The sequence below is a fragment of the Phacochoerus africanus genome, chromosome 15 (assembly GCF_016906955.1).
Source record: "Phacochoerus africanus isolate WHEZ1 chromosome 15, ROS_Pafr_v1, whole genome shotgun sequence".
Lineage (NCBI taxonomy): Eukaryota > Metazoa > Chordata > Mammalia > Artiodactyla > Suidae > Phacochoerus > Phacochoerus africanus.
Window position 1 is genome coordinate 49,759,176 of NC_062558.1, and position 21,680 is coordinate 49,780,855.

Here is a 21,680-nt window from a genome sequence, read left to right on the forward strand (position 1 = left end):
CTGGTGTGGAATTTTTATTTTGTGTGATTATTGCTGATGCCATGGGAGAGAAGTTCAGTATACAGGGCGCATGGCCCTCCAGCCCATGTGCTCTGTGATGAAGTCTTCTAACCCCTCTGAGCCCCAGCCTTGTCTGCTCAAGGATGACAAGGATGACCCCTCCTGGGTTTGAGGCTCTCCAGTTCTGCAAGGCAGCACTCCTGCCAGCCCATGGTTTTACTGCTGGAATCTGGGCTGTGGAGGGACAGGGGGGCCAAAGGATAGGGGGGCCAAGTGACAGTATGCCCAATGGGAAAAAAGGGCAGAGGCATCCTCCAGGATAGATTATATGTTAGGCCACAAAACAAGTCTTAGTTAATTTTAAGATTGAAATCATACAATTTTTTTTTCTGATCACAGTGGAGTGAAACTGGAAATCATTAGCAGAAGGAAAATTCAAAAATAGGTGAAGATAAACCACACATTCTTTTTTTTTTTCTTCTTTTTTTTTAGGGATGCACCCACAGCATATGGAAGTTCCCAGGCTAGGGGTCAAAATGGAGCTACAGCTGCCAGCCTATGCCACAGCCATGGCAACACCAGCTCTGAGCTGTGTCTATTACCTACACCACAGCTCATGGCAACAGCAGATCCATTAGCCCACTGAGTGGAGCCAGGGATTGAACCTGCATCCTCATGGATACTAGTCAGATTCATTACTGCTGAGCCATGAGGGAAACTTGTAAACCACACATTCTTAAATGACAAACAGATTAAAAAAAAAATCAGCAAGGGTGGCTCAGTGGGTTAAGGATCCATCATTGTCACTTCTGTGGCTCAGGCTGCTACTATGGTGAGGGTTTGATCCCTGGCCTGGGAACTGCCACATACCCCATGGGTGCGGCCAAAAAAAAAAATCAAGGAGATTAGAAAATATCTTGAGACTAATGAAAACAAAACCAAAACATAGCAAAACTTATAGGATGCAATGAAAGCAGTGCCAGAGGGAGGTTTACAGCTGTGAACACTTACATTACAAAAGGAGTTTCCACTGTGGTGCAGTGGGTTAGGAATCCATATGCACACTGTGCTATATGGAATGACTGGCCAACAGGGACCTGCTATACAGCACAGGGAACTCTACCTAATATTCTGTGATGGTCTGTATGGAAAAAGAATCTGAAAAAGAATGGATGCCTGTGCATATATGATTGAATCACTTTGTTGTATAGCAGAAATTCTCCCAACATTGTAAATCAACTATACTTCAGTAAAACTTTAAAAAAAAGAAGAAGAAGAAAAAAAAAGAATCTGCAGTGGAGATTGCTGCAGAGGCATGGATTGACCCCGGCCTGAGAACTTCCATATGCTATGGGAGTGGTCAAAAAAGAAAAAAAAAAAGAATCAAAAATTTTTTTCAAATAAAAAAGATCTCAAAGCAGCAATTGAATTTTACTACAACTAGAAAAGGAACTAGAAAAAGAAGGGCAACCTGAACCCAAAGCTAACTGTAGGAAGGAAATAATAAAGATTAGAGCAGAGATAAAATAATAGAAAAACAGAACCAATGAAACTGAAAGTTGGTTCTTCAGAAAGATCAGCAAAGTTGGCAAATCTTTAACTAGACTGACTATGAAAAAAAGATTCCTTTTTTGTTTTTTCTTTTCTTTTTTTTTTTTTTTTTTGTTTGGCTGAGCTGCGGAATCAAACCTGTGCCTCAGCGGTAACCAGAGCCACACGTGTAGCAACACTGGATCCTTAACCCTCTGCACCACATGGGAACTTCCACGAAAGATTTCTAAAGTCAGATTACTAAAGTCAGAAGTGAAAGAGGAGATATTACTACTGATTCTACAAAAATAAAGAGGATCATGAACCATTTGTTGGAGGAGGTCATAAAGAGGGTGTGACCATTGTCCTGTGAGCTGGACCCAGGCAATCAGAGGCTCTCAATCCCTCCCGATCCTTGGTATGTCCATCTGCCTGCTATTCTGTACTAGGAGCTACTTCCATGATGCAGCCTTCAGAGAGTGTTACTCTCAGTCTCTTACTGAGACCATCTGGACTGTATTTGGGGCTGAACCTCATCAAGACCACTGTATAAACTCTTAAGATTCTAATAGGAGGGTGCAGAGATCCACATGTCCTATAGTCACCCAAGACAAGCTTCCTATATAAGTTCTCTTATTAAAACTGCCACCTACCAGTCTGTTTATGGGGAGGGGTTGTGGGTTTTTTTTTTTTTTTTTTTTTTTTGGCCACTCCCTGGCATATGTAGTTCCCAGGCCAGGAATTGGATCTCAGCCCACAGTTGTGACAACACTGGATTCTTAACCATTGTGCCTCCTTGGCAATAAAACCTGCATACCAGGGCTCCAGAAACACTGCTGATCCCATTGCACCACAGCGGGAACTCCTGCCACCTACCCATCTGGAGTGGTCTGTCTCTTTCTTTGGTCTCTTCTTGCCCTCTGCGTGCAGGGGGCCCAGTTTTGAATTCCGGAGAATCCCTGAGGTCAAGAACCAATGTGATTGTACGCCAACAAATTGGATACCTAGATGAAATGAACAAATGCCTAGAAATACAAAATGTACCATGCCTGAGTCACAGAGAAATAGAAAATCTGAGTAGACCTATAATCAGCAAGGAGACTGAATGAGTAATCAAAATCATCTCTATGGATAGAAGCCCTGGACCTGCTGGCTTCACTGATTAATTTTATCAAACATTTAAAGAAGAGCTAACACTAATTCTTCTCACATTCTTCCAAAAAATTGGAGAGGAGGGAGCACTTTTCTGTGAGGCCAACATTACCCTGATACCCAAGCCAAAAATACTAAAAACAAAACTTCAGACCGTATCCCCTAGAATATTGATGCAAAAATCCTCAACACAATACTAGCAAACTGAATTCAGCTACCTATTGAGAAGATTATACACTATGACCAAGTGGGATTCATTCCCAGAATGCAAGGATGGTCCAAAATACAAAAATACAAAACACTGTAATACAGTGTTACAGAACACTGTAAATCAATTATAATTTAAAAAAATTTTTTAAACCCCATGGAATCCTATGTGAAAAAAAAAATCAGTGTCATATGCCACATTAACAGAATGAAGGAAAAAAAATCTCAGATGATCAACTTAATTGAGGTAGAAAAAGCATTTCACAAAATTGAAAATCCTTTCATGATTAAAACAGAGAAACAAACAAAAAAACCCACTTGGAGTTCCCATCGTGGCTCAGTGGTTAACGAATCCCACTAGGAACCATGAGGTTATGGGTTCGATCCCTGGCCTTGCTCAGTGAGTTAAGAATCTGGCGTTGCCATGAGCTGTGGTGTAGGTTGCAGATGTGGCTCGGATCCTGTGTTGCTGTGGTTGTGGTGGAGGCCGGTGCTACAGCTCTGATTAGACCCCTAGCCTGGGAACCTCCATATGCCATGGGTGCGGCCCTAAAAAGCCAAAAAAAAAGAAAGAAAAAAAAAACCCACTCAACATTCTTGGAATAGAAGTAACCTACATGAATATTATAAAGACCATATATGAAAACCCCACAGCTAACAACATATATATTCAACGGTGAAAGCCTCTGTGCTCACTTTTTCCACTTCTATTCAACACAGTATTGGAAGTTATAGCCAGAGCAATTAGATGAATAAACATATCCATAATTGAAAAAAATCATCTGTTTACAGATGACATAATCTTGCATATAGAAAACCCTAAAGGTTGCACAGCAAAAAAAAAAAAAAAAGAAAGAAAAAGAAAAAAAAAATAGAATAAGTGAATTCAGCAAAGTAACAAGATACAAAGGCGCCACACAAAAATCAGTTGTATTTCTACACACTAACAATAAACAATCTGAAAAGGAGATTAAGAAAACATTCCACTTACAATAGCATCAAGAAGAATTAAATGCTTAGGAATTAAATAAGGTGAACGGATTCTACAATAAAAGCTACGAAACATTGATGAAAGAAATTAAGATCTAAGTAAATGGAAAGACAGCCTATGTTCATGGATTGGAAGACCTAATATTGTTAAGATGTCGGTACTACTCCAAGCAGTTTCCATACTCATTGCAATCCCTATCAAAATCCCAATAATGGTCTTTGCAGAAATAGAAAAATCTGTTCTAATCTAAAAAAAGGACACAATGAACTTCTTTGCGGAACATACACTGATTCACATGTTAATGCCTGGCATCCACACAAGTATGGACATCAGGTCACACGTGGTGCCCCTGGAAAGAAAATGTTGTTTACAACTGTTGGGGTCACCAAGAGGGACCGGCATTCATCAGGACAGAGGTTGATAACACCGCCAATATGTCCTCCTGGCCAGCTGGTAGGCTGTTGGATGCTCAGTTTAGTTTGAATAATTGAGACTAATCCTTGTACTTGGAAGGACTGCCTGAAGGCAGTTTTCCAGTCCATCCTGTTTGCAGTGCCACCCTGGGGGCATTCTTCTTCCCATGGGATGGTTGAGTGAAGGAGTAGGAGCTGGGGAGGCATCTGGTGGGACTGTAGGATTTTTCCTGGGCAATGCAGGAGCTGAGGATACTCACTGCATTCCCAACAGACTGCTGGTGAGGTCAGCAGGAGTGGCCATCACACTGCAGTCAAAGCCATCTGGTCAGAAAGAAGCAAACCCGGTCAGACTTAAGGTGCTTGCAAACATTTAGGAGAGCTGCAGCAGGGAGTTTTGGTTCCTAAGGAAGCCTCCAAAGCCAAATATGAAAGGCAGAGCTCATTCATGATTAATGCCCCTGGGATCTAAAGTGTTCCCTGTCTAGGGGCCAAAGTTGCTGCTCCACCTCCAAAATTGGTATAGTGAAATTCCAGTAGCTAAGATGTCACTGTTTAATTTTTTTCCCCAGTTGTCTTTTTCTCAGACCCAAACCTTTTGTTTTTGTTTTTCGGATGTTTTTATTTTCTTCTTTTGGTGGTGCCTGCGGCATGCCAATTTTCCCTGGCCAGGGATCAGATCTGAGCCACAGTTGTAACCAGAGCCACAGCGGTAACAACTGGATCTTTAACCCCCTGAACCACGAGGGAACTTCCCAACCTTTTTTTGGGAAGGATCAAGTATAAGAGGAAAAAGGGCATTTTTATAAAATGCAGGGAGATCCAGTATGTTTCCCCCTTTGCCCTGCAAGGATGCCGTAGCGGGGTCTCCGAGAGCGATGGATTCACCCAAGTGGTTGTTGTCCTTTAGATCTAAGACAATGCCAGTGCAAAGGAGCATCCAAGTGAACCAGAGTCAAATTTGAACTCCTAGGTGCCCCGAAAGGTTGTGCCAACCATGTGGGCCAAGAGCCACTCTCAGGGCAAAGGAAGTAGCAAGGTGTCCAGGAATTGTCAAGTTGGAATACCCAAGTTTCAAAACAGGTCCTTATATCTGCCTTACCACTTTTATCCAGATGTCCCCGGAAGTGGGTTTTCCAGGGATAGCTGCATTCAGTGACTGAACTGCTAGACAAAAATGTGTGGACCAGGAGGCAGTTGGGGACAGAGAGCCAGAAACCTTTCTGCATTTATTTATTTATTTATTTTAGCCATACCTGCAGGATGCAGAAATTCCCAGGCCAATGATCAAACCCATGTCACAACAGTGATCCAAGCCACAGTAGTGACAACACTGGGTCTTTAACCCGGTGGGCTACCAGAGAACTCCTTCTGCATTGATTTTTGAGGCATTATTCCAGTGCTGAACAATGTCAAATGCTGATGGATGGCAGGGAGTATGTAGGGTCCACTGAATAACTTGACCACCTGCCTATTGTCATCAGCTTTTGAAAGCCAAAAACACCACACAGATTAGTTTCAGGGGCTGCAATGGTGTGCCCTAAGTTGGCTGATCAGACTGGAATAGCAACTCCAGACCTTCCAAAGTGTCAACAGTGTTAAGGACCCAAGGAGCTCCAGAGGAGGTCGGAGGTGTGAGGGGCTCAGAGGGGGGCCACCTGGGGCCACGCCCTGGCCAGAGGACCTTCCTGGCACAAGCAGCGGACCAGCCTGCAGCAGGAATCCCAGCTCTGGCATGCAGCAGTAGTGTCTGCTGCGGAAACCACTCCTCCTTGTGCCTGGTCTGCAGTGATGGGTGTGTTATCGTGTCCTCGTGGTGATAATATGGGTGGCAATCTGGGTGGCACCAGGGTGCAGTCAACAGCCTTATCTTGGTCCATCCCATCAGAGAACAGGCTCTTGCCTTGGGCATTGATACGAGTGATCTGGACAGTGTGAGGTTTTCTGAGTGGCAGACCAACAACAGCCCAAGCCAGTAGCAATCCACCGAGGTCTAGCCAGTGGAGAACTGACCTAGAGCTGAGAGAGTGGCCTGAGCTTCTAGCTACTGAGGGGGACTCGCGCCCATTTTCACTTCTGGGCTGTGCTGAGGGCAGCCCAGTGGACACCCTCAGGTTTCAGCTGAGTTGACTCATCCGGTTAACTTGAGGTCACCATTGAGCTAGTGGCTTTGCTTTGGTGGATGGAGTTGGGGATGTATGTCCCCCCAGAGGATCAGTTGCCAGTTTTGTGTGTTCTTTTTGTTTGTTTGTTTGTTTGTTTGGTTTTGGTTTTGGTTTTCTTTTTAGGGCCACACATGCAGCATATGGGTTTCCAGGCTAGGGGTCAAATCAGAGCTGCAGCTGCTGCCTATGCCAGAGCCACAGCAACACTGGATCTGAGCCCCATCTGTGATCTATGCCACAGTTTATAGCAACTGGATTCTGAACACAGTGAGCAAGGCCAGGGATCAAACCCACGTCCTCATGGATACTAGTTGTGTTCTTAACCCGCTGAGTCACAGCGGGAACTCCAGTTTTGGGTTTTTTCAATCTGCACTCTCACCATGTAGAAGTTCCCAGGCCAGGGACTGAGCCTGTACCACAGCAGGGATGAGAACCACAGCAGTGACAATGCCAGATCCTTAACCCACTGAGCCACTGAACTGCCAGTTTTTTCAGGTAAGTCTGAGGTATCTCTGGGGCCAGGGCAAGTCCAGGACGTGGGTCCCTGGATATTACGGCCGGGGCAGGTCTCCTGAAGGCAAGTCAGTAAGGAGAACAGGCAGGCTCCATGCCCCTCCAGGGCGTTGGGGCCCATGCCAGGCTTCCTACCTGGAGGCAGGCCTAGGGGAGCAGAGCCCAGCTCGGGCCCTAGCACTGAGAGTCGCTTCCTGACCCCATTCCCCTGGCTAACTCCTGCAGGGGCATGAGCATTGCTTCTGACTACAGCCTGGGCCGAGGGTTGGGAAAGCAGCAGTCATGATGGGCTTCGGTCAAGCTCTGTCTGTAGCTCGTTGGGTGATGGCCTGTAGCCAGTTGGTCCCCTCTCCAGGCTGCAGTGTTCCCGCTGGACTAGACCAGTGGTTACCTAGGGTCAGCGCATTTCACGGAATACTAGTGTTACACAGAAACAAGCTCTGCGGCTAAGTTGTTTGGGGGAAATCCTAAATGAATGCGGTCCCCTTACCCTGGCTGCAAAGTTATACAGAGCCTTTCTGTGCATCAAAATCTCTGGGGAGGGGGTGTGGGGGGCATACCCTGCTGTGTTTAGCAAGCTGATCTGACCATGGTGCCCTGTCACATAGAACTTCTCACAGTTGGCATGCTGAAGGGCACGCCTCAGAACACACTAGATAGGATGGTCCCCAAGAATGCCTAGCCCTCTTCTGAGATTGTAAAAAATGGACCCATCAGACCTCTCGTGATCCTTGCCTCCTGGTGTTCATGTTCACTCTTCCCCCTCCTATTACCATCTCTCACATGAGGACATCCAGGCAGCCTGGGCCAGTGGCCCTAAGAGTGAACTTGGATGCTCCAGCCCCAGCTGAGCCTTGAGGTGACTGCAACCCCAGCCGACAGCTTAAGAGACCCTCCCCAAACCCCAAGAGTGACCCTGGACCAAAGGCACCAGCTCAGCCACATCCAGACTTCTGCTTTGGTCTTGCCCCTTGGCCCCCACTGGGGCCCCTCCTAGGAGCCCTTAGCCCATCCCCAACTATCTCCACCCTGCATGCTGTGGGCAACATACTCAGGACTCACCACCCCACCTTTTTTTTTTTTTTTTTTTTTTGCTGAGCCCACAGCATGCCAAAGTTCCCAGGACAAGGACTGAACCCAAGCCAGAGCAATGCCCTGAGCCGCAGTAGTGACAATGATGGATTCTTAACCTGCTGAACCACCAGGAAACTCCAGCCTCACCCACTTTTGTCCTTCCTGCTTTAACACCTCCCTCATTCTGTCATTTTCCTCCCACAGTTGCATTCAGGGCTGCTCTCCAGTTTGGAGGCCCCAGTCAGAACTCCTGCTCATCTGTCCCCACAGTGCAGGGCTTGGGGAGGGCCAGGCAGCTGTTGGCCAGGGTCAGACCACCGGCCTAGGGCCCAGGCTCTGTCAGCTCCCAGGAAGACCAAGCAGGTCTGACTTGCCAGATAAGGCAGGATTTCCAAACACTTTCTTTGCAGAATAGCCTTCTCATCAAGTGGAATACAGAAGAGCCCAACAGCTAGCAGATAAGGGTGGGGGTGCAGGGAGGCCTAGAGTCCTGTTCCCAGGACTCCCACTCTGTTTCCTTCCATGGGCCTATGTCCCCCCCACTTCTCCCCCGTCACCCCCCAGATTGTCTTCCATGCCATCTCCAAGAACCACAGTCAAGGTCAAGCTGAGCTCCAGGGCCTTCAAGCTCCAGCACCACCTGCCTGGGCCTCCGCAGCACTAGGAGAGATGCAGGCCTGGAGAGCAGAAAACGATTCCAGCCCCAGCTCAACCGGCGGGGGGCAGGCAAGGACTCCGGCTCCTGTGCCCACAACTCAGGAGGAGACAAGAATCGCAGAGGCAGGCCAGAGAATGCCATCGTCTGCAGTGAGAACGTTTATTGAGGATGGCTCATTACAAACAAAATATATTTATGTATAAAATCTCTGCAATGCAAAAGATCCCTTTTGTCCCATGTGGCTGGAGCAAAGAAAGCCAGCTGTCCAGTTGTGGCCTGGGGCTGCACTGGGCCCTCCAGGGGTCATAGTGCCTGCTGCTGTAGGTGGAGTTCCTGCTACCTGGGCTCCATCTCTACCCCCCTTTCCACAATTTATGCAGGAACTCGACACAGGTTTGCATCCTGCCTCTGTCACCCTCCCCAGCCAGAGGGCACCACCCCAGGGGCAGGCAGCTCTCAAGTCTCAGGTGGGTGACCTCTGACCCGTGGCTTGCCTGGACAGCCCTCGTGCAAGCCCAGGGAGTAACATGTCTGCATGCTAGTCTGCGGTGCCGTAACAGCCCCCTAGCAGTGTGCTAGGCCTCACTCACACCATCACTTTCTCTCTGTTCCCCTTGATGCAGCAGTTCTTACCAGTTTTACCTGGATCCTCCTGAGAACACCCAAACCCCACAGCTGCAGCACGTACTCCTGATGGTGGGACCTTGAGCCACCCAGCATTAAGGCAACGGAGACAAGACCAGCCTCAAGGCAGCACTAGCCTCTGACACCCTTGGTCAAGGCTGCCTGGTGTCAAGGGGCAGCGCCGCCCTGGTCAGCAGAGCCCATCCCTCCACCCCCCTGCCCCTGGAGCAGCACCAGCCCAGGGGGGCAGGTGGGGAAGATGCTGAGTGGTCTAAGTGGTCTACAGTCGGGGCAGGTACAGCAGTTGCCACCGTGTCATGCTGAGGGCCTGGAAGACCCAAGATGCAAGGTGCTGGGGCAGGATGGCTGCTGGGACACCCCTGCACCCCTAGCCAGAGGCAACCCAGGAGGGTTGGGTATCCCCAGCCCTACTGGCAATGATCCATCTCCCTTATTTTTCAGGTACAGACCTGGGTTCAAGACCCACCTCCACCAGCACCCTGAGCTGGATTCTGCCCAAAAGGTGAGGGGCCCTGGCACTCAGCCTGCTGGCCACGAGTCTCCTTCTCTTTGAAAGAGAATGTGGATTAGCTTATCCGCCCCATGAAGAGGTGTCAGTGGTTCCAAAGTACCTGCAATCTTACTATTATTGTCCTACTTGAGGCTGAGTCTCAACCCCATAAAGTGAAAACTTAAATCTCAAAAACCACCCTCCCCCCAAAGACAGACAAAAAGGAAACAGTTCTAGTCCATGCTATGGTGCCATGCCTTGTGATCCTGAGCAGGCAACACCCTTCTCCATCAAGACAGAAGAGACCCAATATTCTGTGCAAAAGGTGCTGGTGTGAACACCAGGGAGGGTGGTGGAGGCCAGAGACTGCCCTTGGCCATGGACCAGGCGCGTGGGTGGGCCCAGGGCCCAGCACCTGACCCTGACCCCTGGGGCGCCCTGCACTGAGGCAGGCCCCACTGTGGGGACTTAGGCCAGTTGCAAGAGGCCTCGTGGCTGGGGGAGTTTTGGGGCCCAGGCGGCTGTTCCCCGCCCTCAGGCCAGTTCCTGAGTATTGCCCACATCCCAGGTTTCCACCCTATAGAGCTGGGGTGCCCAGGAGGGGCAGCAGAGTCCTTTCTGTCTGAGGCCCAACCTTCCATAGGGGCTGGAGGCCTTGCAACCAGCCACAGGAACTGCATCCACTGGGAGGCGCCATCCACCGGGAGGCGCCATCCACCCAAGCCTTGGGGTGGAGGTGGAGGGTGGGGCAGTACTTCCGCAGCCCCTGGGGCCCAGGTCGCTACAGTCTCCAAACAAACAGACCAGCAACATGTGTCTCCAGGGCTCAGTCACCAGGTCTGCGGGGAGATGGGCTCAGGCTTCTCCCCCTGCTCTGCGTCCAGCTTGCAGGCAACGGGTGCCCAAGGGGGTGGATGTCCCTTGGGCACTGCTGGAGTCCCGCTTGGGGTCCTGGGGGAGGCTCTGTTCAGATGGTGTGAGGATGCCTCCAGCAACCAGCAGGTGTGCAGGTAGGTAGCACGACCATGTGGCACCAGGGGCTAAGGCAGTAGGCCAGGGCCTCCTAGAGCTCCCCGGGTGTTGTCACCTGGTCCAGGGCCTCTTGAGTGGGCCCAGCTGGGAGGGACAGGGTCCAAGGGCCTGGGCACACCAGGCTCCTGCTGTCAGCTGTCCAAGTAGACAAAGAGGATGTCCTCGTCTGTGCCGTAGCTGGTTCTGGCCTCCTCAAAGTTACTGATGCTGGTGCTGCACATTCCTGCTGGGCCGAGGGGCAGGGCGGGGTCAGCAGTGCAGGAGCACCTGCCTCATAGGTGCCCAGGGCTGCCACGGCCCACCGGCCTGCCACCCTTCTTGCCTATTGCGGCCTGTGGGAATCAGGGTGGTCCCTGACTCAGGCCAGGGTCAGAGGAGCCCTGGGTAGGTCGGGTACTGGGCAGATTCTCCTTTCTGACAAGTGTGTGGGCTGTCCTGGGGGCAGGCCTCGGGGAGACAGGTGGCGTGGGGATGCAGCAGAGGCAGTAGGGGTGCTAGGCACTAGCCTGGGTCTGGCCTGGGGGAAGGAGGTGGCCAAGCCTGATGATGCCTAGGGGACGGAGGAGGCTGCCATGGCCCCAGGCGGGTGGCCTGGCTGAGGGAGCCCAGGGGATCAGGGGCCATGGGGAGAAGGTGGAGAGGGAGTCTTGGCCACACCAGGTTGAATGAGGAGTAGGCAGGGGGGAGGGGGAAGGCAGGGGCCTGCCCCATTCACACCCTGCCTGCCACACTTACGGTCGGCGTAGGCTGGGTTGTTGTAGAAGATGCAGCTGGTGGCCCGGTTGTAGCCGCGTAGCACGATGAAGTGGCCTTGGTAGTCGGGGCTGCGGCAGAAGCAGCGGTGGCCACTGGGGGCAAAGCAGCAGTACTTGACGGGGCTGGAGCAGAGGTCACAGTGCAGCACCCCCGAGTTCACCAACACAATAGCCACATGGCCCTGTGCCAGGTGTGCCTGGATGTCCTGAACACTCACGGTGCTGTGGGTGGGAGGATGGTCAGCTGGCACCGCTGGGCCCCACTCCCCATCCCTCAAGAGGACCCCCCACTCACACCCCTATTCTGCCCTGTGTCACAGAGCTAGGGGGCATGGCTCATGTCCGCCCTGAGCTCCCTGCAGGTGGCAACATCTGTCTTTGTCACAGTGGCCCAGGCTCAGCTGGGGGCCAAGCACGGGATCAGGGTTGGGGGGCTCTAAGTGTGCCCAGGCTAAGCTGACCCCATCAGGCCCTTCACAGGGTGACAGGAGTTCAGTTCCCGATGGGCTCCCATCAAGGGACCCTACAACAGCACCCCCACCTCTTGATTTAGCTGGTGAATTCTTTTTTTTTTTTTTTTTTTCTAGGGCTGCACTTGAGGCATATGGAGGTTCCCAGGCTAGGGGTCAAATCAGAGCTGTAGCCGCTGGCCTACTCCACAGCCACAGCAACACAGGATCCAAGCCGAGTCTGCAACCTATACCACAGCTCACTGCAACGCCAGATCCTTAATCCACTGAGCGAGGCCAGAGATCAAACTTGCAACCTCATGGATGCTAGTCAGGTTCGTTAACTGTTGAGCCATGACGGCAACTCCTAGTTGGTGAATTCTTTTTGCCAAGCACCCCCTTCCTTGGTGTTTCACCCCAAATCATGTGTGATTTACTTTGCAAACTCTTGGTCCACCTTCCCCAAATCTGAGCCAAGCATGGTTTTGCCAGTTTCAGAACCAAATGTGTGTCTGAAAGGGTTATTTTTCTTTCTTTGTAAGACTCCTCATGGCAGAAGGGGCTGCCAAGGAAAGGGTGGTCTTCAGCCCTTCTGGGGAACCCTCTGGTGAGGCAGCTGCTCCAGGCTCTTAGGCACTGCCCCCTCTGATGCCCCAGAAAGAGCAAGAGGGGAGAAGGGCAGTGGGCATCCCTTGGTCCAGGGCACCACCATCTTCACCACAGGGATGCTCACCCACTCCAGGCCTCCCTCCTTAGCCATTGGCCCAATTCCGGCCACACCAAGTCATGGGGCTATCTGGTTTGTTGCCTTGGCCAAGGAAACCTGCCATTTTTCATTTGGTCTTTGAGACGAGATAGCTGGCTGGGTTCCCACGTGTGTGTTAGAGTGAGATTCCCATTATAGGAAAGAAGTGAGAGTAGGGCTAGGAGGAAAAGCCATGGCTCCAAGGGACACTGCAAGTCCCAGGCCCAGGTCACAGCACGGCCAAGTTTCTGGGGTGACTGGGGTGGCTCATGCTGTTTTTCCTGTCCTCTGTGTCCTGAGGGATGGGGACAGCCCCAGCTCTCCACTCAGCAGAGCAGTACCTGTCAAGTGCCACTATGCAAGCACTGGCTGCCTTTCCCTCCCATATGTGCTCACATGGCCAGAGGACACATGGAGACTTTTTCCCTGTTCCCAGTGGGCTTCCATCACATCACAGTAAAAACAGATGGTTGGAAAGAAGCCTGCCTAGGGCCCAGCCAGCAGGACTGGGCGTGGGGCCCGCAGCAAGCACAGGGAAGGAAGTCTCTTGCATCTGGGCAAGTGGCTCTCAGGGTCTGCCTGAGTCCTGCCCCACCTATGGGTGAGAATCAAGAGACCTCTGTAAGGCCAAGCAGCCTGTGGGGGATCTGGCAGCAGGTCTCTCTAGACAGCCAACATCCTGGGATGTCCCCATCACCCTATGGCTGGGCCAGCATACTTCTCAGGCTGTCACCCCTTCATTAGGGTCCCTGTGCTCTGTCCCAGGCCACCATCGTGAGCAGCCTGAGGGCTGGCTGGAGCCTCTCTTGCTCACCTCCAGTCCCCACGCAGGAGCTATCCCAGGCCAGAGTTTTGTGTATAGCAGGTCACGTAGCCCCATTTGTCCCAATCTTGTGGATGGAGAAACTAAGGCTCAGGGGCACAAGTCAGTGCCTATGGCCAGCTGGTAACCGGAGCTCCAGTTCTGCCTGACTCCCAGCCTCTCCTGCATGTTAGCCCAAGGTCTCCCCCACGGCAGGTCTATGGGTGAGCAGGGTGCAAAGAAGGTCAGGGTGCAGGTGGGCTCACCGTTTCTCCACCAGCACCTTGCAGGCCTTGGCCTGTGCAAACAGCTGGTTCACCCGGGTCTCCTCTGTGTCGAAGTGCTTCCTGTAGAAGGACTGGAGAGAGAAGGGCAGCTGGAGAGGCCACCTGTCCCGACCGCCCCCTCCCCACTTGGATGCAGGAAAGGGCAGGTTAGGGTTGGCAGAGGAGTCTGGCCTCAGGGAGACGGCATGCAGAGCCTGCCTGGGTGAAGAGCTGTCTGCCCTGAGCCAGCAGAGTGGCTGGTGGAAACACACAGAGGATGAGGAGGACAGCCTGGGATGTGGGTGGGCAGCCAGCTCGGGAAGGCCAGCCACCCTGGGCTTGTGTGCCCCAGTAGGCAGTAGTCTGGAAGTCTGGAGTAAATGTGCAAAGGGGAGGCTGAGACCCCTGAATGTCCGGCCACCTTGGTTTAGCAAGGGGAGGAACATACTTGGTTTGGTACAAGGCCTTAAGGGGCCCAGAGCCCTGATTCGAGGGGCGAGCATGAGGGGTGTACCAGGGCGGTAGAAGAGACCCTGCTCTTGGGCCCTTTTCTTTGCCTCTTGGCCACACTAACCAAGCCAGATCCATGAGCCTTTTTTCCTGGAAGGTTCAAAGGAGAGTTGGGCTGACTGGCACTGGCCATCGTGCAACAACCCTCCTGCCAAGGAGGCCAGCAGCCAGCCACTCTGCTCACCAGGTTTCAGAGCCTGGCCAATATCTGCCTCTGCAGGAGGATGGCAGACCAGCTTGAGCCATGCGGGGAGGGGAACGCACTGTGTACTGGCAAGGCTATGCAGGTATTCTCTTTTTTTGCCTTTTTAGGGCCGCACCCGAGGCATATGGAGGTTCCCAGGCTAGGGGTCCAATCGGAGCTGTGTCTGTGACCTACACCACAGCTCACAGCAACGCCAGATTCTTAACCCACTGAGTGAGGCAGGGGATCGAACCCGTGTCCTCAGGGGTGCTAATCAGATTGGTTACCGCTAAGTCATGATGGGAACTCCATGCATTCTTTAAAAACAAAACTAAACAAAAAGACAGTATACTGGATTTTCTTCCAGAACACCAACGAGTCAGCTTGGTGGCCAGAGGAGGGAAGGGTGTGCCTGAGGCCAGGGCCCTGCCCCTGCTGGGATGCAGGAAGGTGGCCTGACAGTTCCTCTGCATGTGGTCAGGTGCTGTCAAAGGTAGGTGGCAGGTCTCGGGAATGACCTAGCTCACCACTCAAATCCTCTGAGCACTGCGACCCAAGGTCACCTGTTCCAATCGCTCATAGGTCCTGCCTACAGTGTGTCTGCCACTGCCCTGGTTTCCACACACATGTATGCACCTGGGAATCCACCCCTTGACCACACCCTCTTCCCATAATTGCACCTGGTCAAGCCCAGTGGCTGGTGCCCACCTGGTTCTTATAGCCCTTGTCCACACCCAGTGTCTGGGTGCAGAAGCGGTGCCTCACGCCAAAGTGGCGCATCAGGTAGGCCAGGTCAATGGTCCAGATGCTCCTGGTTAGTCGCAGCTCCTGCAGGGCACTCTCAAACTCACTGTCGTCCAGCTGGCCCAGGTACCTGTGGGCAGATGGGCCACTGAAGTCAAGGAAGCTAGCTGAGGTCACCTTCCACCCAAGGGCTGGGCAGCCACTTTCTGAGCTCCTGTGCCCCTGGAAGGCTCCATCCTCCATCATGAGAGCCTACCCCCTGCCTGCGCCCTGCTCTGACACAACCTGGGGTCGCCGGGGGCACCACACTGGCCCTGGAACCCAGGGCCTGGATTCTGTGTCTGACCTTTTTTTTTTTTTGCTTTTAGGGCTGCACTTGTGGCATATGGAAGTTCCCCGGCTAGGGGTTGAATCAGAGCTGTAGTTGCCAGCCTACACCACAGCCACAGCAACACCAGATCTGAGTCTCATCTTCAACCTACACCACAGCTCGTGGCAATGCTGGATCCTTAACCCACTGAGAAGGCCAGGGATTGAACCCGCATTCTCATGAATACTAGTCAGATTAGTTTCTACTGAGCCACAAGGAGAACTCCCTGTGTCTGACCTCTTGCTGTCCATGTGACTTTGGGCAAGTGGCCATCCTCTCTGGCCTCACCAGCTTCAACTCTAGGATGAAGTGCTTGGACCACCTCAGTGGTTCTTACATCAGTGGTTTTCTAAGTTTTAGGCATAGAACCCTCTTGTTGAGCCCTATCTTGTCTGCAATTCCAGGAGGTGACATGGGGAAGGAAGAGGCTGCCCTGGGTTCCAGGCTGCTGCCTGAAGATTCTCTGACAAGGTCAAACTTCTCCTTAGAAAATCACTGATGGTCCAAGGTTCCTGTGATATTCATGCAGCCTGAGTGCACTCATCAGCTCCCTAGTGACCAAGCCTCCCAAGAGTCCAAGGCCAAGCAGGTAGAGTACCCCATGTCCCAATCGTGGGGTCACTCTGTGGGCCAGGCCATCCCAGAGGCCCCTGTGTTCTCAGCATATGGACCTGGAAGGCCTGGCCCACCCCTTTTCGCTTTGCAGATGTGATGCAGACTGGATGGAAGCCAGGCCTCCCCAAACCCCTTGTGAGGACGGTCACAGGGACAGTGAGTCTCATCTAGGCCTCTCCCTGCATGTCCCCAGCTGGATGGGGAGGGACTGGGCCTGCCTACTCACCGCAGCACCATCCTGGAACAGGCCAGGCCGCAGTCCCAGTGGTAGAGCTGCTGGATGATGGGCACAGGCAGCTGCACAAAGTCCCCTGCATGGAAACATGGCGGTCACAGACCCTGGCATGGTGCCCGACATTGCCACTCCCCCAGGAGCCACGATCATCAGCTCCTGCCCAGATCCTGCAGGGGTTGTTCAGGGCCCAGCCCATGGCCTTACAGGCCCCCTAGACAATTCTTCCAATAGCATTGACCTCCCCCACACGCCCCTCAGGGCAGGCCAGCTCTACACAAAATCTTCTAGCAGGTGGGCTCCCATGTCTCTCAGGACAGCACCTTCATGGCTGCTGCCCTCTGGGTATGAGCCCTTGTGCCCTAGGGCCTCTTCACACCTGTGCCCTCTGCCTGCACTCTCCTGGCCTCCCTGGTGGCTGAGCTAACTCCTTCTCCACACCGCCCATCACACCCAGCCCCCACCAAGTGTTCTCACAGTCCTCTTTGCAGTGGGAGCTCTGAGGAGGCAGGGACAGGGCTGGCACACGGGAGCCACTTGGCAGGCATTCATGTCTGAATTCATGACTCCAAGGACCCCAGGGCCACCAAAGTGTGAGCACCAAAGCCACGAGGAGGGGCTGTCAGGTGATCTGGGCGACCTCTCCGTCTCTTTGCCAAGTCATGAGGCAGAACAGAAGGGCCTGGCCTGGGCGTTCTGGCCCCAACTCTGCCACTGGCTGGCCATGGGCTAGGCACTGACTTCCTCGTGTGGACTGGGTCTGGCCACCTCTAAAGTAGGGGACTTTGGTCTGATTCAGTCCTTCAATCAACAAACATTTCCCAAGAGCCTAGCAAATGCCTGGCATGTGGTGACAAACAGGTCCCTGTCCTAGTGGGCAGCAAAACCAAGCAAGTGTAAGAGGAAAACAGGGAGCTAGGCAAGGGGAAGTGGGGGGCTGTGCCTCACAGAGCAGAGTAGGCAGCGCCAGGCAGGGTGAGCTGGTGCACAGTCTGCAGGACCCTCCTGTGCTGGGATCCTGTGGATCCAGACAGAGTTCCGAGTTTAAGGGACCAGGAGAACTCTCTGGCTGTGAGCACTCAGTGCTAAGACAGCCTTTCAGCCCAGGGGCTTCCTCACCTCAGCGGTCTCTGGGGCCTTTCCTGATCTGCACTCTGCCCACCAGGCCCAAGTTCACACTTTGGCTCACACAGGAGACCCTTGCCTTGAGCTGGTCCATGCCCTGTTGGGCTGTCATGCAGTCCCCGAGGCAGGGACCTGTGACTGCCCCTCGGCTGCACTAGACTGGCCTCTCTCCCCCTCCACCTCACCTGTGGGGCCACTGAAGGCAGGATAGCATGGATAAGTGCAGGCCACTTGCTGGCTGAGTCACTTGGCTTCTGTGAAACACACACTCACAGATGCCAGCCTGTAGGGCGCTGTGAGCACTCGGGACAAGAATGTGTGTGAAACCCTTGGCAGGTGCTGATGTGACCCTGCCCTCCACCTAGCTGGGGCCTTCACTCCAAGCCTTCCAACATTCGCCTCTGCCCACTGCCTTGGATTCAGCCCTGGGGGGTCAGTCCTGCCTTACTTCTGCCTCAGTTTCTGTCCCCTAGCCATTTTCCTGTTTCTGTCCACAGTCTCCCATTGCTCTTAAAGTTCACACCTCTTACTAAGGCCTACGGGGCCTGGCCGTCCCCCCCGCCCCCCACCACCGCCACACCTTGGCCCTCACCCCAGGACTTTTATCCATGCAGCTCTCTTTCCCCTCAGTACTGCCCCATTTTTGCCATTCTGGACCCAGCTCAAGTCTCCTCCTGAGAGACTTTTCTGACTACACCTTGGGGGAGATGGGGCCTCCTTCACAGTACTTCCTCGTTTCCTTCACAGGACTGAGCAAAAGCAACAAAAACATGAAAATGAAATAAAGCTACTCCGTCAGCCCACTAGACTGTCAGCTTCCTAATGGTAGAGAACTTGCTAATCTTTTTTTTTTTTTTTTTTTTTAAGGGCTGCACCTGTGGCATATGGAGGTTCCCAGGCTATGGGTCCAATTGGAGCTGTAACTGCTGGCCTAAGCCACAGACACAGCAACGTGAGATCCAAGCTGCTTCTGCGACCTACACCACAGCTCACAGCAACACCATATCCTTAACCCACTGAGCGAGGTCAGGGATGGAACCCGCATCCTCATGAATACTAGTTGGGCTCTTTACCACTGAGCCACAACAGGAATTCCAGAACTTGCTAATCTTGTTCTCTGTTATTCCCAGTGCCTAGTGTCTGATGCTTAGCAGTAACTTGCTAGACATTTGCTGGAAGAAGTGAGCTTATTAAGCACCCACTGTGTGTCAGGCTCTGGGGACGCTACAAGTGCTGAGACCCAAGCCCGACCCCGTAGGTGTTCATGGCCCAAAGTAATCCCCCTACTGATGGAGTGCAGGGAGAGGTCTCAGCAGGGCACTGTCCCCTTACTGTGGATGCCTTCCTCTTCAAGAATCCCTGGCTGTAGCTACAACTGCCTGTTATTTTTCTCTACACAGCTGTTTACTCCCCAGCCCTTGTATTTGCATATCCCTTATCTGCAAGGGTGTCTTGAACCATCTCTGAACCTCCAAATGCTCTGGTGTCTTTCCCTCCCTGAGGCCCTCAGCATGTGGGATTCGAGGTGCTGTCTGCCTTCCCCACTGCATAAACTGAGAAGTCCTCGGTGACAGGCAGGCAGAGGATTGCATTTGCCTCCTCCTAGCCCTCAGACCACCGGAGGCACACAGACCTGCTTGAATGGTGAATGGAAGGCATTTTTTCCCCCAAAAGGCCTTATCCTCTGAGATGCCCTGGGCTACTTGTCACCGCTATGTTCGCCTTTCCCCTGACTTCTGGCCTGTGGCCCTCCGTTCACAGCTCCCTCCTCACTCTGTGGCTGGGGCTCTGGCACTGCCTGTTTAGGCTATCTCTAGCCAAGCTTTGACACTGTCTGTGCCTCCTCTATGGCCAACTGTCAGTGTAGCACAGGACCCCTGCTCTTGGGGACTGCCCCTCCTCTTCTTACCCTGATCTCTAGAACCATTTGATCCTGCCTCCCCCCCCCCCACCTCCTGAGAGCTAAACATCCCTACATGACCATCCCCAGTCTTGGCACAGGCCAGATGGCCCACAGGGACTCAGAGGTACTCCTATGGGAGGTGATAAGGGTAGAGGAGGCCTTCCAAGTCCAAAGCTGCTGCTAGACGTTGATGCCTGTGGAGCCAAGAGGCTGAGAGCTAGGGTCTGCCTGGAAGGTGCTGGCCTGGCTTCAGTTGGCAGCTGTTGCCAAGGAAGGAAGGTGGCTCACAGGCCCTGAATACTTAATCACTCTCAACCTCAGTCTGCTCATTTCCCAAAGTGCAAATAACAATGGTAACTGACTTCAGGAAGTCGTTATGAGGATTAATGAGAGTCTGAATGTGAACAATTTAGCAGAGTATCTGCCCATAGAAAGCTCACTGTAAATATGAGTCATTACTTCCCTGAGTGAGGCTCAGAAAATGCAAGTGTCTGGTCCAAGATCACAGAATTAGATAATTAGAGGATTAGGGAGGCCAATCCCCGGGTAACTCCAGACCCTACTCCTTGCTGCAGTCACAGTCAGTATCCTGCTGATGCCTTAGGGTCAGGCTCCCACATGCTCTTGACTTCTCCCAGGAGCTGGGACCTCACTTTAGAGTTTACCAGCACTTCCTTTCTCACCAACCTTGTGCCTTAACCAGAGCAGGAATTACTGCTCTCTCCCTCCCCAATTTAGCAAAGCAAACTGAGGTTCACACACTGAAACTGAGTTTTGGTTTCTGCCTGCAAAGGAACACAGGCCACCTGGGACATAAGGAACTAGAGTGAAGAACTCTAGCAAGACAAAACACTGAGTCTGGGAGGCCAGGGGAGGGCCCTCCCCCATTGCTCTATGCTCCCTGCCAGTTCCCTGCCCTTCTAGGCCTCAGTTACCCGAGGGGACAGGATCTCCCACGGCAGCTTCAGCAGGACTTTTCGCTTCTGGGGAAGCTGCCGCCCCAGCCTCTCAACCAGGACCCTCCCACCAAGACCGCCATCAGAGTTGCCTGGGGTTCCAGCCCTGGGAGTATCAGGAAACCCCAGCAGACCGCGGGTGGCGTTGCGGGAGCCAAGGCAGGGTGTACACCTGGCCAGACTTCACTCAAAGCTCTACAGCCTAGGACATGGCGGCCGTCGGTCCAAGGTCACGCGGCCGGACCCTGACCGCTGCTAGGGCGGGCCCCCCTGTTCCCCGGGGTGAGGGCTAAGCCCTCAGGGAGCACTGACCGGGCTCGAGCGGCGGCCCCGCTGCCTCCCCCTCGGTCCTCATGACGTGGGCGGCGCGGGGCTCCCATGGCCCCGGCCCGGCGCCGGCTGCAGCTTCGGCCTCGTCTGGGGCGGGAGCGGGGCCGATGGTCCCCGGGTTCCTGGGCCGCCACCGCCGCTGCCAGCGCGGTGGGGAGAAGGGGAGGCGGCTGCTGGGCCGCCCCAAGCCCCGCCCCGGCCCTTCCAGGCCTTGGCCCGCCCCGTCCGCCCTGGGCCCCGCCCCGGCCCGCCCCCGCCTTCTCTGGCCCTCAAACCCTCAGGCTCCCAAGCTCCTGTCTCCGCTGGTCCGGGCCGCTCAAAGTGTCAGCTCCCGGGGTTGCCGCCCCGAACTCAGAGGCCTGGCGCGGACGCGCAGCCCTTCCCCGCCCCGCTCCCCGGAAGCCCCGCCCAGGCCCGGGAGTTCCACGAACGCGGGCTCCCCAGAGCCCCCGGCAAGCTCCGCCTCTGCCAGGTCCTACTCCTCTGCCAGCCTCGGGGCCGGGAGACCCAGCCCCACCTCGACTCTCTTTGGAGTGACGGCCGAGGGCCGGCACCCGCTCTGCTCCTGTCTCCCTCTCCGCTCAGGGCTCCCTTTACCTGGCGCTGCCGGGTTCCGAAGGTTAAATTGTGAGGGGAGGTCCTGGCCCTCGGCCCCACCGCCTGCCTCCCCCGATCCCCGCCTCGCCGTCCAGCCCGTCGCCGGTGTGAGGTGTTTGGAAAAGCGAGTCCCTCTCTGCCCTTGCCGGCCCGAGGGTCGGTGTTTCCGGCGGCACCTGGGTCCAGTCATCAGTCTTCCGGGGCCGGAACTCTTGAACCACAGCCCG

The 21,680-nt window shown here is 53.6% G+C and overlaps 1 protein-coding gene across 8 annotated transcripts; it reads right to left on the reverse strand.

The window, feature by feature from the left end:
- Nucleotides 1-8,838: 8,838 nt before the first annotated feature.
- On the reverse strand, nucleotides 8,839-21,643 carry GUCD1 (guanylyl cyclase domain containing 1). Of its 8 annotated transcripts, none has more exons than XM_047759624.1 (6): nucleotides 21,454-21,643; nucleotides 16,537-16,621; nucleotides 15,290-15,455; nucleotides 13,888-13,979; nucleotides 11,606-11,718; nucleotides 8,839-11,093 (listed from the first exon to the last, which is right to left on the reverse strand). In XM_047759624.1, the coding sequence occupies exons 1-6, from the start codon at nucleotides 21,641-21,643 to the stop codon at nucleotides 11,002-11,004; spliced, it is 738 nt and encodes a 245-aa protein (XP_047615580.1). In that variant the 3' UTR covers nucleotides 8,839-11,001. The 8 variants fall into 8 exon arrangements, with proteins under 8 accessions (XP_047615580.1, XP_047615576.1, XP_047615577.1 ...); XM_047759620.1 differs by having other exon boundaries at nucleotides 11,606-11,847; XM_047759621.1 differs by having other exon boundaries at nucleotides 8,839-11,202; nucleotides 11,606-11,847.
- Nucleotides 21,644-21,680: the final 37 nt, after the last annotated feature.

What these genes read in the sequence shown, in the direction of transcription:
- GUCD1 (XM_047759619.1), bottom strand. Translation starts at nt 21,643, where the DNA reads ATGACTGGACCCAGGTGCCGCCGGAAACACCGACCCTCGGGCCGGCAA. An exon ending in TCGGAACCCGGCAGCGCCAG is followed by an intron (nt 16,622 to 21,453) that starts GTAAAGGGAGCC and finishes GTTTCCATGCAG; the next exon opens with GGGACTTTGTGCAGCTGCCT. An exon ending in ACAAGGGCTATAAGAACCAG is followed by an intron (nt 13,980 to 15,289) that starts GTGGGCACCAGC and finishes TTCTCTCTCCAG; the next exon opens with TCCTTCTACAGGAAGCACTT.